The sequence below is a fragment of the Nematolebias whitei genome, chromosome 17, assembly GCF_014905685.2.
Source record: "Nematolebias whitei isolate Nwh7 chromosome 17, NemWhi1, whole genome shotgun sequence".
NCBI lineage: Eukaryota > Metazoa > Chordata > Actinopteri > Cyprinodontiformes > Rivulidae > Nematolebias > Nematolebias whitei.
The window spans coordinates 35,630,712-35,645,911 of NC_056514.1; the positions used below are offsets into that span (position 1 = coordinate 35,630,712).

A 15,200-nucleotide genomic window follows, 5' to 3' on the forward strand; every position below is an offset into this window, starting at 1 on the left:
ATATATATATATATATATATATATATATATATATATATATATATATAGTATTTTCCGCCGTACACATTGTACCACCCTATAAGTCTCATCAGTCCAATTATGTCTAATAAAGTAGAAAAAGCCATAAATATGTCACATCTATTCTGAGTCATCGCTGACACATCTCATTTGTTAGCGGCACCACTGACAACCTGGAAATGTGGGCCGGTGTTGTGCCAAAAATCGATTGGCTGCCAAATGGCGGCCATGGGAGCGTGCATGGGATAATGTTAACAAGAATTTAACAAGATTAACTCTTAAAAATAATTATTTGTTAGCTCAAAATTATAGTAAAGGCGTGTCTGAGTCTAAGTTTTCCTTAATAAATGCACTTTAACGGTCAAATCAGCTGCATTTCAAAAGCCGATGAGCGGAAATATGAACGCACAGAGGGCAACTCGCTGTGCAGTTCTTCGAAATGTAACAAGATAACCACCTAAAAACAATTATTTATTTGCTCGACTTTATAGTAAAGGTGTGTCTCAGTTGAACTTTTACTTAATAAATGCTCTTCAGTGGTCAAATTATTATTATTGTTTATTGTTATTGTTTATTATTATTAAATCGCCGGGGTGGCGCAGCGAAATGAAGCTGATTTGACTGTTGCTCCAGGCAGACAACCGTGGCAGTCTGTGGCAAGCCGATTGTGTCATTAATAGCCACTTTTACCTATTACATGGTACAACGGCATGCCATATAGCTCGACTGCCATCTAGCGGCTGAAAATGGCAGTGTTCATTATTTTCATTCAGAATGAATGAAATCGGTCATATCTCAGCCAAAAATTGGTTTATAAATATGTGAAAAAAATCAATAAATACGTTGCTTCAGCGTATAAGTCGCAGGGCATGTAAATTATGCAAAAAGCTGCGACTTAAAGGGCAAAAAATACGGTATTTCGTACTCACAGAAACACAGTTTTGCCAAAGCAATCTTGTTATGTACCGTTTCTTAAAATATCTTTGTAAAAATGACAGTTTTTAAGACATTACTTCATCCATAAGAAAACACCAAAAATGACCCAAAATGCTGTAGTAACTATGCAGTTCTGCATGTGGTGGTGTAAGAGGCGTGAAAATACTCCATACTCCAATACATGTTGCTCAAACCACGAGCTCCAAAACACAATTAAAAACTGGTTTCTTTTCATTGGGATTGAATTGTCTTGTTTCAATCACACTGTTCATTTAATGCTTTAAATTTAAACTTTATCACTCTCAAATTGTTTCATGGAGCTTTTAACTGTCGTTTCTAATGTTATACTCAGTCTGGTTAAATTAATTGGTATTAAAACTGTTTTTTTTTTTTGTTTGGGTTTTTTTTACACTTGGTTTACTGAATTGTGCTTTTGGCCAACGCTAAATTTGCTTTGAACATAAATGGAGTCTGACATTGTTTTTGTTATGTTCATATTATGTGTCTTTCTATCAAGACATTGGTGGTCCAGCAGATCCAATCGCCCCCACTATCATCATCCCTCCCAGGAACACCAGCGTGGTCACAGGCACCTCAGAGGTCACAATGGAGTGTGTTGCCAACGCCAGGTACAAATCATAAAACCATGTGGTCACATTTCATGCTCAACGTGGGGATAAGAAACAGCGCAAATACTTTGTGTGAATGAGAACAGAACAGCTGTGGGAAATATATTCCTCCAGGGATTTATGACACTTCATGCCATCATGTGGCTCTGTTCACCCAGTCTGATGAACTGCAATCTATATTAGTACGAATTTTAATTTAACAGTTTTTGTTGATTGTTAGTGACATTGAATAATTATTTGTCTAGACACCTTAAAGCTTGAAAATAATTCAGTATTCTTGTTTGAGGTGGTTTTCTTAGCAAAAAGAATTTCCATTCACTGCCAACCAAAGTGGAGGGGTTCCCCAATGGGAAGGGAACGTTGCACAGAAGCCAAGTAACTGGAGATGTTGCTCAACTCTCATATTAAGCATTACCAAGACTTTAATTGCCAAGATTTACTGTTTACTTACAGTAAGAATCGGACTGTATGGATTAAGGTCCTCAGTGTCCCAGTGCACACTCTGTACCTCTGATTGGCTCCTGGTGGTTAACTTTTATGCAATCATTGATCTCCATGACTTATGTATCACCTAAATTCCTAATTTTATATTTGACCCAGTCAGAAGCAGTGTTGAGTGTGTCATGACTTGTTTTCATCAAGTGTCTTGTGGGTAATGTAGTATATAAGATTTGTTGCGTGCAGTTGGTGAAACTGAAACCTGCATACTGGCATATTTATTACAAATTGTGGTACACTTGCAGCATTAGAAATGATGGCAATGTGTCCCATTCAGTACTGGCCCACACTGAGCACTGTTTTCATTAATCACATCATTTCAAAGGTTAGCCCACTTCTGTTTTAGAAGACACTGACACCTCAGATGCTCCTGTGTTCTGTGTGTAGACCTCTTATCAAGCTGAGTATCTCCTGGCGTAAAAACGGCGTGTTGGTGACCAGTGGTTTGAGCGACTTCAACCGCAGACTGACCATCCTCAGCCCCGTGGTGAGCGACGCCGGCTTCTACGAGTGTGAGGCCATTCTCCGAAGCAGCAGCGTGCCTTCAGTCAGTGCTGGAGCCTATCTTCATGTGCTTGGTAAGAAACATGTTTTATCATTTTTAACTACTATTTGTGGCGCTGTCATAGTTTTGTCTCTTCATTCACATTTGCAGCTAGTGGTGTCCTAATTACACCTGTTACCACTGTGGTTTCACACAAATTCGCACTCTTCTTATCTATGACAAACAGGTATTAAAAATTTAAACCCCATTTAAAGTCATTTATGATGTGACTAATCGCAGCTATGGGTGTAAAATCACAAGCATTACAGAGATGAGAAGCTTTGTTTCTGATTATGTAAAACAAGTTCAACACTTGTTTCCCCATATGTTCTATGTGCTTTACCATTTACATTTCTATTATGGCTATTTTATTCCCAGCTTTAATTATTACACAATCATAATTTTTTATACAACCACTAGGGAGCACAAGCCAGTGTATCTCTTCTGCCGGTCCCAAGTCCGGGCAAATGGTGAGGGTTGTGTCAGGAAGGGCATCCAATGTAAAGTACTTTTGTCAAAACTAACATGCGAGTTCATCTTTGCAACACCATACCGGATCAATTAAGGCCCGGTTTAACGACCGCCACTAGTGCTCTTGACAAACAGGGCACCGGTGGAAATTGTGCTACTGTCAGTTGAAGACAACAAAGTTCATGCTCAATCATCCAGGTACCAAATCCATTATTAATCATAATTTTTTATTAAAAGCTTTGTGTGACAAATCCTATGCTAAAGAGCTCAAACCACACTGACTGTCTGCCATTGTGAACACCGAAAAACAGGAATGAGAGATGGTCCATGTCACGTCAAGGGGCCTCCCTCCCATTTTTCTTAAAGAGACACGCTGCTCATTCCCTCACTATCCATCCTTAGATTCAAATAGTCTTATACTGCTATCCGGTGGTCAACAAAGGTACTACACACAAAAATTAACCAACATTTCTTCTTAAATTTGACAATAATTAGTAATTATTGTCAAAATTCAAACAATATTATAGTTTATTGCAATAATTTCTGAGACACTTAATCGCCCAGCAAAAGTTATCGTGACAGGCCTAAGTTTAATATGAAATATCTCATGTTTTTTATTATGTCTCGATACAGAAAGCCTTAAATTCCATATAGATGTTGACCAAATAGGGGTTTGTTTGTGCTTTAGCATAAAAATGTGAACATAAAGCTATTTATGTTTACATACATTAGTGAAACGTCTTGGTATTTAGGTTTACAAAGTTAAAGAAATGTAAAAACCTGATGTAAATCTGTCACTACATGACTTGGGCTTTAGCCCATCTGTGAATTTGTGCGGCAGTAACAAGAAAGCGTTATTGATTTAAAAGGGATGAAACTAATGGTTGGCCTCAAGAAATGGTTTAATAGCATCGCTCAAGTCACTTTGATTCCAGACCACTGAAAACACTTTGATGTTTTCAAGGTTGGGCTCAGAGCTGAAGGTGGGGTTAACCTTTTCCTTCATACTGCTGACGGAGGCTTTTCTCTCCAAGCTTATTATCGTTTGACGGCCAAAGGCGAAGGCGGTTGATAACGTTTCAGGGCATGTCCACGTGTTTGTAAATTGGCAACACATCCCCACTGGATGAGTAGGAAAAAAAAAAAAACTTGTAGTAACTAATCATTTGTTGCCTCTGATTAACTTTTGGAGCCACCCCACTTCATGATGCCTGCCACAGCTGTGCCTAAAAAGCAAAATATGGCTTAAACTCTGTTTTTTTTTTTTTAGATTTTAATGTAAAATTTGACTTTGTCATAGCTGAGTGAGATTTATAACCCATCCTGTGACATTACACTAGTTCGTGCATGACATAAAATTTCAGGATTAGACTAAAACTCCATCGTTTCTCAGCATAAAACCAGTTTAAACTGTGGCACGAAAATCACTGGGTGATATGCATCGTAATTATTGTTGTATTAATCTTTCCTCGTTGTGTCAGAACCCCCACAGTTTATAAAGGAACCAGAGAAACACATCACGGCGGAGATGGAGAAGGTAGTGGATATTCCCTGCCAAGCAAAGGGTGAGCCCTCCTCCAGTTGTTGAATTTGTATGAATTAATTCTGAAAAGTGATTTAAATAAGTTATTATTGCTTATCTGTAATCCAAACCCTCGTTGCAGGCGTCCCCCAGCCTGACATTGTGTGGTATAAGGATGCCTCCCCCATAGATCCGGCGAAGACGCCGAGGTATAGGGTGCTGGTGGGGGGGAGCCTGCAGGTGAACGGCCTGCTGCCCGACGACACCGGCATGTTTCAGTGTTTTGCCAGAAACCCGGCAGGAGAAGTTCAGACCAACACGTACCTGGCTGTTACCAGTAAGTTCTCCAGGAACTTTTTAGGAAACTTGTTTTTAAGTTGTTACGGTGTTTTGTTAAAACTCAGCGTCGGCCTTTTCCCTTTCTTTTTCTGTTCTCTGTTTTTGCAGAAACGTGTTAAATCCTCAAAGGCTCACCAAAGCTTTTTGTCAGATTCAGAGATGACAAGGTGTAATTACTTTCCACGAGTGGAAATGAAGTGCAACGTTGAATAGGAAAAAGGCAAATTAGGACCATTTTAACGCTTTAAATGGGCTCATTTTTAACCATTCTAATCAAACAGGAATTAAAAGCAGAAAACACGCTGTCCTCAGTGTATCATTCAAGAATATGTGACTAGTGAATTTTTGTTATGTGGTGCTTTTTCTTTAAAATGTATGTGTTTTTTTTTATTACCAACTTCCTAAAAATTAATGTTCAAATAACAAGCAAAGTTTTTTTTTAGTACAATATTTTTGGATATTCCTCTTTTTATCTCTCCAACTCTGCTACAGACTCAATGGAGAGAATGAAGTACGTAAACCCCCACTGGCCTTCAAAATAAAAGCACTGCAAAATACGGTTTCAAAAGAAAAGCAGAAATTTTGTATTTTTATTTGATTTCTTATCTTCCATTGACCTCCTGTGGTCTGGATAGAGATGACTAATGAGTCTGAAGTGGCACATGTGCCCAAGAATAGAATAGATACTGTGCTAACTTTTCTATTTTTTAAACTCTAGTATGAAATAATACACATTCTGAGTGAGTTTAAAATCTTGTGATGGATTATTTCTCTTTCCTAAACTTGCTGAGGACTCCCCATATTAAATATATACATACTTGAAGCAAAAACAATTCAATTGTAATAGCATTATCTTTTTTATTTTATCTTGTGGCACTTAAAATAATTTAAACATCACCTTAGGGCTTAATTTAAACACAAAGTTCAAACATCATTATGGTTCAGTAACGCACAAGAACATATTTTATAATTCATTCATTCAACCTTTATTTATACAGGTTAATCCCAATGAGCCATAATGTATTTAATATGTAGGTCTTAAGTCTTCGTTAACCAAGAAATAGGATCTAAAAGCACATGTAGCAGCAGGAAACACCACAAAGGTGCATTTTAGGTATTTTACCATACCATAACCACTTTATTTATAAAGCACTTAAAACAGCTACAAGGCCAACCAAAGTGCTGTACAGACAGAACAACAGACAACACACAAACTAATATACATATTCAGTACCATATCTTTTGGACTATAAGGCGCAATGTCAATGAACAAGTCTGTTTTCATACATAAGACGCATTAAGCGAAACAAAACAGTCAGATGTCAAAAACTTTATTCAACTCATTCACAATAACCGCATAAAATTGGTTTGAGGTCAGTAAGCACAACCATAATTGATGCATAAGGTGCACCAGATTATGTTGATTTTTGAGAAAATTAAAGGATTTTAAGTGCACCTTATCCTCCGAAAAATACGGTAATTAAACTTTTCATATAGAAAGACAAAGATAAAAGCTGCATTTTTAGATGATTAGATATCGTCAAAATATTTTCATTTTCTGAATGATTCACTTGTGTTTAAGTTAAATTAGCTGCACACGTCTTGCTCTGCACTGATGTGACTTTTGGTTGAAAACCCATGTTTGTTGATCTCGCTCACCTCCGAACATAACCGTGAATTTGTAGATGACTTTTTATCCGAGCTCGTGTCGCCGCTGGAATTTGAAAATCAGCGGTAATTGTCCTCTCGCTGTGCGTCTTTTCAGCAAGTTTCTGACATGTAATTTACTTCAGCGCGTCTCACTTCCCGCTGCTTTCACTCCACGACGCACCTTGTTATCAGAGTTCATAATATTCTGAATCACTCTTTCCATCCCATTTCTCCCCCCCGACGCTGCTTCTCCTCTTTCTCTCCCGTCTCTCCACAGATCATATTATCTCGCTCTTTCTTGACTCATGCATGCTTCATCTTTCTGTGTCTTGATATCTCCTCAGATCCAGCAACAAACCTTCCAGCTCTGTCTTTTTGTTGGGAGTGACGCACGTTCCTGTCATCCTGGAAGACTTGATGTATTGCACATCACAAAGAGTTTTAGTCACCTTTATCGGTGGCTTAGGAGTGATTATTTATTTTTTTCATTTACTGGTCATTTTCGCTCCTCGTTTTCATATTTACTATATAGTCGGCATGCAGTTGTGGTGCCAATCCTGAAGTTTGTTCTTTTGGGTTTAGCTGAATAAAGCATTGGCTAAATGCTGGGATGCAACAGGTCAGCGCTTACAGGAAAAACGTCTAAAGCGTCTTCAACTGTTTTTATGGCCTTAATGGCGGCTGTGGCGAGTGGTTGGAGCAGTCGTTTTCCAATGCAAGAGTTGGGGGTTCGAATCCACTGGCAGTCACCTGCTGAAGTGTCTCTGGGCAAGACACTTAACCCCTCATTGCCTCCGATGTGTGTCCCATCGCTGGATGAATGTGTTAAGATACTGATTAGTCTCTTTAGAACGATTTGTTCAATTAACGTTGTAGAGGTCTAGTAGAGTGCTGTATGAATGGGTAAATGAGGCACAGATTGTGTTGTAAAGCGCTTTGAGCGTCTTGTTAAGATAGAAAGGTGTTATATAGGGATTCAAGGATTTTTATTGTCATACCAGCTCGCATTTGCATGTTTATGATGTGAAATTTGGATTCAGGTCCCAGATCAAGAAGCCTAACGATTAACAAATAAATACAAAATAGTATAAATATATATACATACACACATATGTGTGGGCTGGAACAGACTGTGCAGGATGATTGGAGTCCTTCATGATGCGGAGCGCCTTCCCCCTGCATCGTGATGTGTAGAGGTCCGAGGTGGGAGGAGGGCTGCTCCCCACAGTCACAGCCTCCCTCTGCAATGCCATCCTCTATAAGTACAGCCCATTTCCCATTTAAAACGAAAAGGCATTGTTTTTACTTGTGTTTGTCTGTTTTCTCAAATCTCATGAGCCACTGGATATCAAAACTCTTGGAAAATAGTAATTGGCCATATACACTGCCTGACCCCAAAAAATCAGTCATGCATCAAGCAGAGGAAACATCTAAGGAGATTGCAGAAGCTACTAAAATCGGGTTAAGAACTGTCCAACGCATTATTAAAAAATTGGAAGGATAGTGGGGACCCATCGTCTTCGAGGAAGATATGTGGTCGGAAAAAAATCCTGAACGATCGTGATCGGCGATCACTTAAACGTTTGGTGAAATCAAATCAAAGAAAAACAACAGTAGCACTCAGGGTTATGTTTAATAGTGAAAGTAAGAGCATTTCCACACTCACAATGTGAAGGAACTCAAGGGATTGGGACTGAACAGCTGTGTAGCCTTAAGAAAACCACTAATCAGTGAAGCTAACTGGAAGAAAAGGCTTCAATTTGCTAGGGAGCATAAAGATTGGACTCTGGAGCAATGGAAGAAGGTCATGTGGTCTGATGAGTCCAGATTTACCCTGTTCCAGAGTGATGGGCGCATCAGCGTAAGAAGACAGGCAGGTGAAGTGATGCACCCATCATGCCTAGCACCTAGTCATCAATGCAAGATCTTGGTGGAAAATTAATGCAACACTGGATGGAAATAGATCTTGTGACATTGCAGAAACTTATCGAAACGATGCCACAGTGAATGCATGCTGTAATCAAAGCTAAAGGCGATCCAACAAAATATTAGTGTGTGACCTTTGTTTTTGTTGGCGGCTTTTTTTTGTCCAGGCAGTGTATATTAAACTGAATAACATTCAATGTCAACTAAAAATCAAGTTGGCTGCCACAACTAATCAGCCTAAGCCAACAAAAACTATACATATTGAGCAAATTTGGATGTGGGAGTAGATTAATCATCCTTAATATGTTTACTGAGCACTAACTCAACTCACAGCATCGTATGAGATTGTACCTAATGTCATTTACAAGGTTTAATCTTTGCATGAGGTGATTTTGGTTTAAAACTCGAGGATAAAAAGCAGCAGGCAGTAAACATTCCTTTAAGCACTGCTTGGTCTTTAAATGTTCACCTGTGTGACCCTCTCTCCTGTTCCTGTCCTCCTTATTCTGTGTGTTTTTGTTTCCTCGCAGGCATCGCGCCGAACATCACAGCAGGACCCTCTGACAGCACCGTGATTGATGGGATGTCGGTCATCCTGCACTGTGAAACCTCCGGAGCTCCGAGACCGGCTATAACTTGGCAGAAAGGTCTCGGTGACACACATGCATGCGCACATACAGATAACACCCTGAGATTATCAACTCTGTCATCCTTCACACATGGGACCCTGTGGCTTAACAAATAAAGCCTGATTGGATTCCTTCAGCTGGATTTCTGGTGATCCAGGCTGCGTTCAAACAGCAGATCAGGAAAAACTTGTAAAATCCACTTTTTGTTTTATTTTTCTCTTTTATGTGCATCTCCTCACATATTATTGTTCACTGCCAAAAGGCAAAGGAGAATGAAATGTTTCTGATCCGTTCTGTGTGCACGTAAAACCCAAATATTTCATGAACCTCTAATGCAACTTGCAAACAGTAATATGAACATCGACCGCTGAAGAACTACAATTCAAGATGGCTGCCACTGACTTGGGACAACACAAAAATGACTCTAACTAATCTTCTATCTGCATGTTTCAGGTGAGCGCGTGTTGGCCAGCGGTTCAGTGCAGCTGCCCAGGTTCACCCTTCTTGAATCTGGCAGTTTGCTCATCTCGCCTTCACACATCTCTGATGCCGGAACGTACACTTGCATGGCGAGCAACTCCCGGGGCATCGATGAGGCGTCCGCTGACATCATCGTTTGGGGTGAGTGGACAGGAGGGAGATGGCTGAGGCTTGTTATTCTTGTTTAAAAAAAAATCAAACAAAAAAAACAATAAACGACTGCAGTTTTACTGCTGTTGTTAGGCCATTCATTTACACGACAGCCCTCGTTCCAGGTCTCAGAGTGGAGATGTTTGGGGGAAACACCCCCCCCCCCCCCCGGAGGTGTCAAATGCTCCGCAAGTGTGAAGTGGCACATGTGCACAACAGACGGCTGCAGTCCAAATCTGTGTTTCTCTGCACTAACAACAGTTATTATATACGACGCAGCTTTAGGGCCACATTAAGAAAAAAAAATTAAGCCGTAAAATTATGAGAATAAAGTCGTACGAGACTTCTTTTTTTTTTTTTTTTTTTTGCAGCTCTCGTTTTTTTTTTTTCCCCCACAAGTCGGATCCACGACACGACCTGTAAATCAATCCAGTAGGCGTGTCAGCAAATGACCAATCCGAAGCTGAATGCTCCTTACCTGCAGAGAGCTGCTGCAGCCCATCATAGCGTACCACCGTACCGTAAGCAGGTTCAAAGTCCTGATACTGATAATCTGATGCTGATGTGCTAACAGATTAACAATCTCTTTATTTGTAAAACAATACCAAAGTATAACTTGAAAACTTAACAAGATGCTCAGCATTTTTCATTTTACCACAGTTAAAATGCGGTAAACCCTGTTTTATCGAGTCGGAGTTTGGATAACATTACGACTCATTCAGCTTCGGATTGGTCATTTGCTGACACGCCTACTGGATTGATTGACAGGTCGCGTCATGGATCTGACTCGTGGGAAAATAAACAAAACACGAGAGCTGCAAAAACTCGTACAACTTTATTCTCGTAATTTTATGGCTTTTAATTATTTTTTTCTTAGCGTGGCCCTAAAGCTCCATCGTAATAATAAATGGCAGAGAGCAGAGTGTTTTTGTGCTACTCACCCTTTTTCAGCATGTAGGAGCAAAACTAATAAAATCCAGCGACCAAAGAGGCGTTAGTGTCTTCACCAGTTTGGACTGACTATTATGCAGACGCTGCATGTTCGATGAGGGTTGCCAGATAAATTTAAAATGCCTTATTTACCACTCCTTTTCTGTGCACGTGTTCAACGAACACAGCACCTCATCTTAGAATATCTTTACTCAGCACATCGGAAAGTTTAGATCAAAATACTATTATTTTAAAGAGACAGTACTATAGTTCATAATTTCTTATCTGGCAACCTGACTGACATGGAAACTACAGCATTTTTGTGTAAACCTGCTCTTTTTTTTTTTTTTTTTGTCCCCATTAAACATGAAAAAACACTATTGTTTCCAGAGGTTGTTCTTGAGCCTTATTTAAAAAGTGACGTTCTGATGGGTTGACGTAAAGAAGATCTGGTGGAAATAAACAGAAGGTTTTAATGAGGGGTGTCTTTAACAAAGACGCTTGACGAGTTCTTTCACTTGAAGAAATAATTGAGGGCTTTTCTTTGACAAGCCGTCAGGAAAGAAATCACAATCCCCAGCATGTCTTTTAGTCAAAATTAGTTTTCTGAATTTCGCTTTTCATTTTTCCTTTCTGTCTCTGTTCATTTGAAGTTTCTTTGGCTGTTCTCTAGTCCCTCAAGTCTTTGATTTGTCTCCGCAGCTCGCACTCGGATTACCACACCCCCACAGGACCAGAGTGTTATTAAAGGAACTAAAGCCATCATGACCTGTGGAGTCACACACGACCCCAGTGTAATTATCAGGTAAGGGTGCATTCACAAACACAGAGGTTTTTGTTTAAGTTACATCATGTTGGAACAGCTGATCTCCTGAAAACTGCTTATCAGAAACAGAAAAGTGCAGCTCTTCTTAGCTCTGTCTCCTGATTGGGAAGAAATATATGCATTTATAACAAGTACTTTAGATTGTTGCAATGGCCTTTTTATGTTCCTTTTAAAATGATTTGATTCAGAATGCGGCTGCATGCAGTCTCAGAGGAATTAAACACGTATATATGAGGAGATATGTTGTGTAGTTGTGTATCAGCTGGATGGATCGGGTCATAAGAACTGTTTTTTCTCCCAACTCATTTTCTGTAAATTGAACTCTGAAGATTAAGAAGCTGACAATGTTCTCAAATCCATTTATTTTTAAAGCAGGTTAAATATGTAGCTGTGTACTCTACCTGACGACTTTGAAGGTTTACTGTAGGAAGCAAAAGATTGTCAACTTTTTTTCTTTTTTTACAAGTTAATATCACTTTATTTACATATATGTAAGATCCCACGTGTTAATGAGAACATCACTTATAGGGATTTTGTTAATTATTTTTTAATGGGAGTTTGGAGGCTTGACAGAAATTAGGGCTGCAGCAAATAATTAAATTGTAATAAAATGGTTTCAAACACTTTTTATTTTTAAGTTTAAATTTAGAGATTTGTAAATAGTGATTTTTTTTTATTTCTCCTTCTGAACTGGTTGAATTTGAACATTTATGTTTACGAGAGGGTGGCACGGTGGCTCAGTTGGCTGCCTCTTAGCGAGCAGGTCACTAGATTGAGTCCTGGCCTGGAGGTCTTTCTGGGTGGAGTTTGCACGTTCTCTCGGTGCATGTGTGGGTTTTCTTCGGGTACTCTGGTTTCTTCCTACATACCAAACACACGCAAGTTAGTCTGACTGGTAACTCTAAATTGTCCCTAGGTGTGAGTGAGCGAGTGAATGGTTGTCTCGTTTGTTTCTGTGTCCCTGTGATGGACTTGTGACATGAACCGAGTGTCTCCCGCCTCTCTCGCAGTGACTGCTGGATATGGGCACCAGTGACCCCTGTGACCTGAAAAGGAAGAGACGAGTAAAGACGATGGATGGATGTTTATGGGAGTGTTCTGATGTGTTAAAGTGCAGTTGCGCTGGATAAGCAACTAATATCTCACCTGCAGTAGATAGCCTTTTGAATCACCTCAGTTTGGAAAAGCAAAGTTGAATTATGACAGAATTGATTAGCTATTATCTAGTATATGTGGGTCAAGATTAAACGGGACTGTTTTTCCCTTTAAACAACTAAAACAGGACAAAACTATAAAATCTTAGTGTTTTCAGTCAACGCTGCTGAAACAATAATGTATTCCTGCCTGAAATGATACAGCTAGTTGCTTTAAAATTCAATGTAACTGACCGTGCACTTCAAAACTGACAACATAAAGGTTTATAAAACAGCATGTGCATGAACCTCTATAAAACATTTGAGATTGTCGTTGTTTTAAAGCCACAACAATCCACTTTGGTTATAGCCTTTTCAGCTCATCAGTAGTATCAAGACTGAGCTATATTTCTTGAAACTGAGGTCATTCAAAGAGCTTTCTACAACAAGTAAGACAATATTTATTAATAACCTTTTCACCTTCCATTTCTGCTTGAGCCGTGTAATAAGGAATCAGTCCTGACAGTTTAACTTATTGTATAGTTTAATTTAAAATTAATTTACAAAACACACACAAAAAATGAACTTCCGTATTTTCTGCCGTACACGTCGCACCACCCTATAAGTCGCATCAGTCCAAATATGTCTAATAAAGTGGAAAAATCCATAAATATGTTGCTTCGCTGTATACGTCGCATCTATGATGCTTCACCACTGATGCGTCACGTTTGTTACACGTCACCGCTGACAACCTGGAAATGTGGGCCGGTGTTGTGCTAAAAATCGATTGGCTGCCAAATGGTGGCCGCGGGAGCGTGCACGGGAGGACTTTAACAAGAATAGAACAAGATTAACACTTAAAAACAATTATTTGTTTGCTCAAAATTATAGTAAATGTGTGTCTAAATCTAACTTTTGCTTAATAAATGCACTTTGACGGTCAAATCAGCTGCATTTTCAAAAGCCGATACATGGAAACACGAACACGCAGAGGGCGACTCACTGTCCATTTCTTTGAAATTTAACAAGATAACCACCTAAAAACAATTATTTGTTGTTCGATTTTATAGTAAAGGTGCGTCTTAAATTAACTTTTACTTAATAAATGCACTTCAATGGTCAAATCGGCTTCATTTAGCCGGGGCGGCGCACCAAAATGAAGCTGATTCAATTACTCCAGTCAGACGATGGTGGCAACTATGGCAAGCCGATTGTGTCATTAATAGCCACTTTTACCTATTACATGATACAAAGGCATGCCATACTGCTCAAGTGCCATCTAGTGGCTGAAAATGGTAGTGTTAAGTTTTTTAATCAGAATGAATGAAAATGGTCATACAGTATTTCAGCCAAAAATTGGTTTATAAATATGGGAAAACTCCATAAATACGTTGCTTCGACCTATAAGTCGCAGGGCATGCAAATTTTGCAAAACAAAAAAAAACACAACTTATACAGTGAAAAATACAGTAATTGAATGTTTGAACATTTAAAACAACCTGAATTGACAAACTTAATAGGGAACCTTTGGCTTCTTCCCTTTCGTGATCCATGGCACAGAATTATCATAAAAACACTGCTCAAACATTGAAACTCGTGACTGTTTTACATTTTGTAACCAGCAGGGATGTATAATGGTTTGTCAGATACCTTCACATGGTATCTGTTGTCAAGTCAAAGCAACTCTTTCAATCAAAAAATTTCCTGATATGCAGCCGTGTGCCCAGTGATCAATAGACTACTCTTTCCCTTTATGCTGAAGCGAGAGAGCTGCATCTGAAGCTGCGTTTGAGCTGTGTAGTTCTGATGAATGTGAGTCCACTGTTTGATTTGCAGCCATTAGGCGTTTTGACACGCTGGCAGGTCAGCCCTGATGAGGAGGCAGAGACAAGAAGATGAAATACCTTAATGAAATGCTAATAATGTGTTTATCTTCCATTGTTTCTCAACAGAAAACAGATCCTCACATGGCTTTACGGTCAAAAAGAGTTAACCACTAATACACAACTTGTTCGTACACTTAAAAAAACATTTGATTTTTATAGAAATATTTTGGATTACACAAATCTATTAAGTTTAGATTTGTTAAATGTTATTGTCAGTTACATTTAAATGTAACAACTAAAACGAAGTTGTTGAATCAAATCAAGAAAACGGAATTAATAATTTTGTCTACCATTACATGGATTCTATTCAAAATTCAAACCTTATTTCAACATTATCATGTTTTGGTTAGGAGCGCTGAACCCTGGGTGCAGACTGACTCGAGGAACTCGGAGGTAAAAGTAAAGAAAATAGATTTATTAACGCAACAAAACCAAGGCTGACGTTGCAACAAAACTTGCATGAATAATCAATTCGTAGAGGCACAGAGGGACAAATCATGAACGGCTGCGGGAAGCACAATGAACGGACAGGGAAGAAACATGAAGACGCTGAACTTAAAGAAACACTAATGACAGATAATGACAAACACCTGGGGAGGGACGACGAGGATCAGGTGAGAGCAGGAGAGGCTG

General features: G+C 39.1%; 1 protein-coding gene across 1 annotated transcript in view; it reads left to right on the forward strand.

Annotated features, from left to right (window-relative positions):
* Window positions 1–15,200, forward strand: part of sdk2b (sidekick cell adhesion molecule 2b) — a 463,183-nt gene that overhangs the window by 364,632 nt on the left and 83,351 nt on the right. Inside the window, exons 6-12 of the mRNA XM_037691533.1 lie at window positions 1,472–1,583; window positions 2,469–2,659; window positions 4,578–4,661; window positions 4,761–4,955; window positions 9,064–9,180; window positions 9,616–9,783; window positions 11,425–11,527. Coding sequence (XP_037547461.1) covers window positions 1,472–1,583; window positions 2,469–2,659; window positions 4,578–4,661; window positions 4,761–4,955; window positions 9,064–9,180; window positions 9,616–9,783; window positions 11,425–11,527 — 970 coding nt within the window. The remainder of the gene's footprint in view (window positions 1–1,471; window positions 1,584–2,468; window positions 2,660–4,577; window positions 4,662–4,760; window positions 4,956–9,063; window positions 9,181–9,615; window positions 9,784–11,424; window positions 11,528–15,200) is intronic.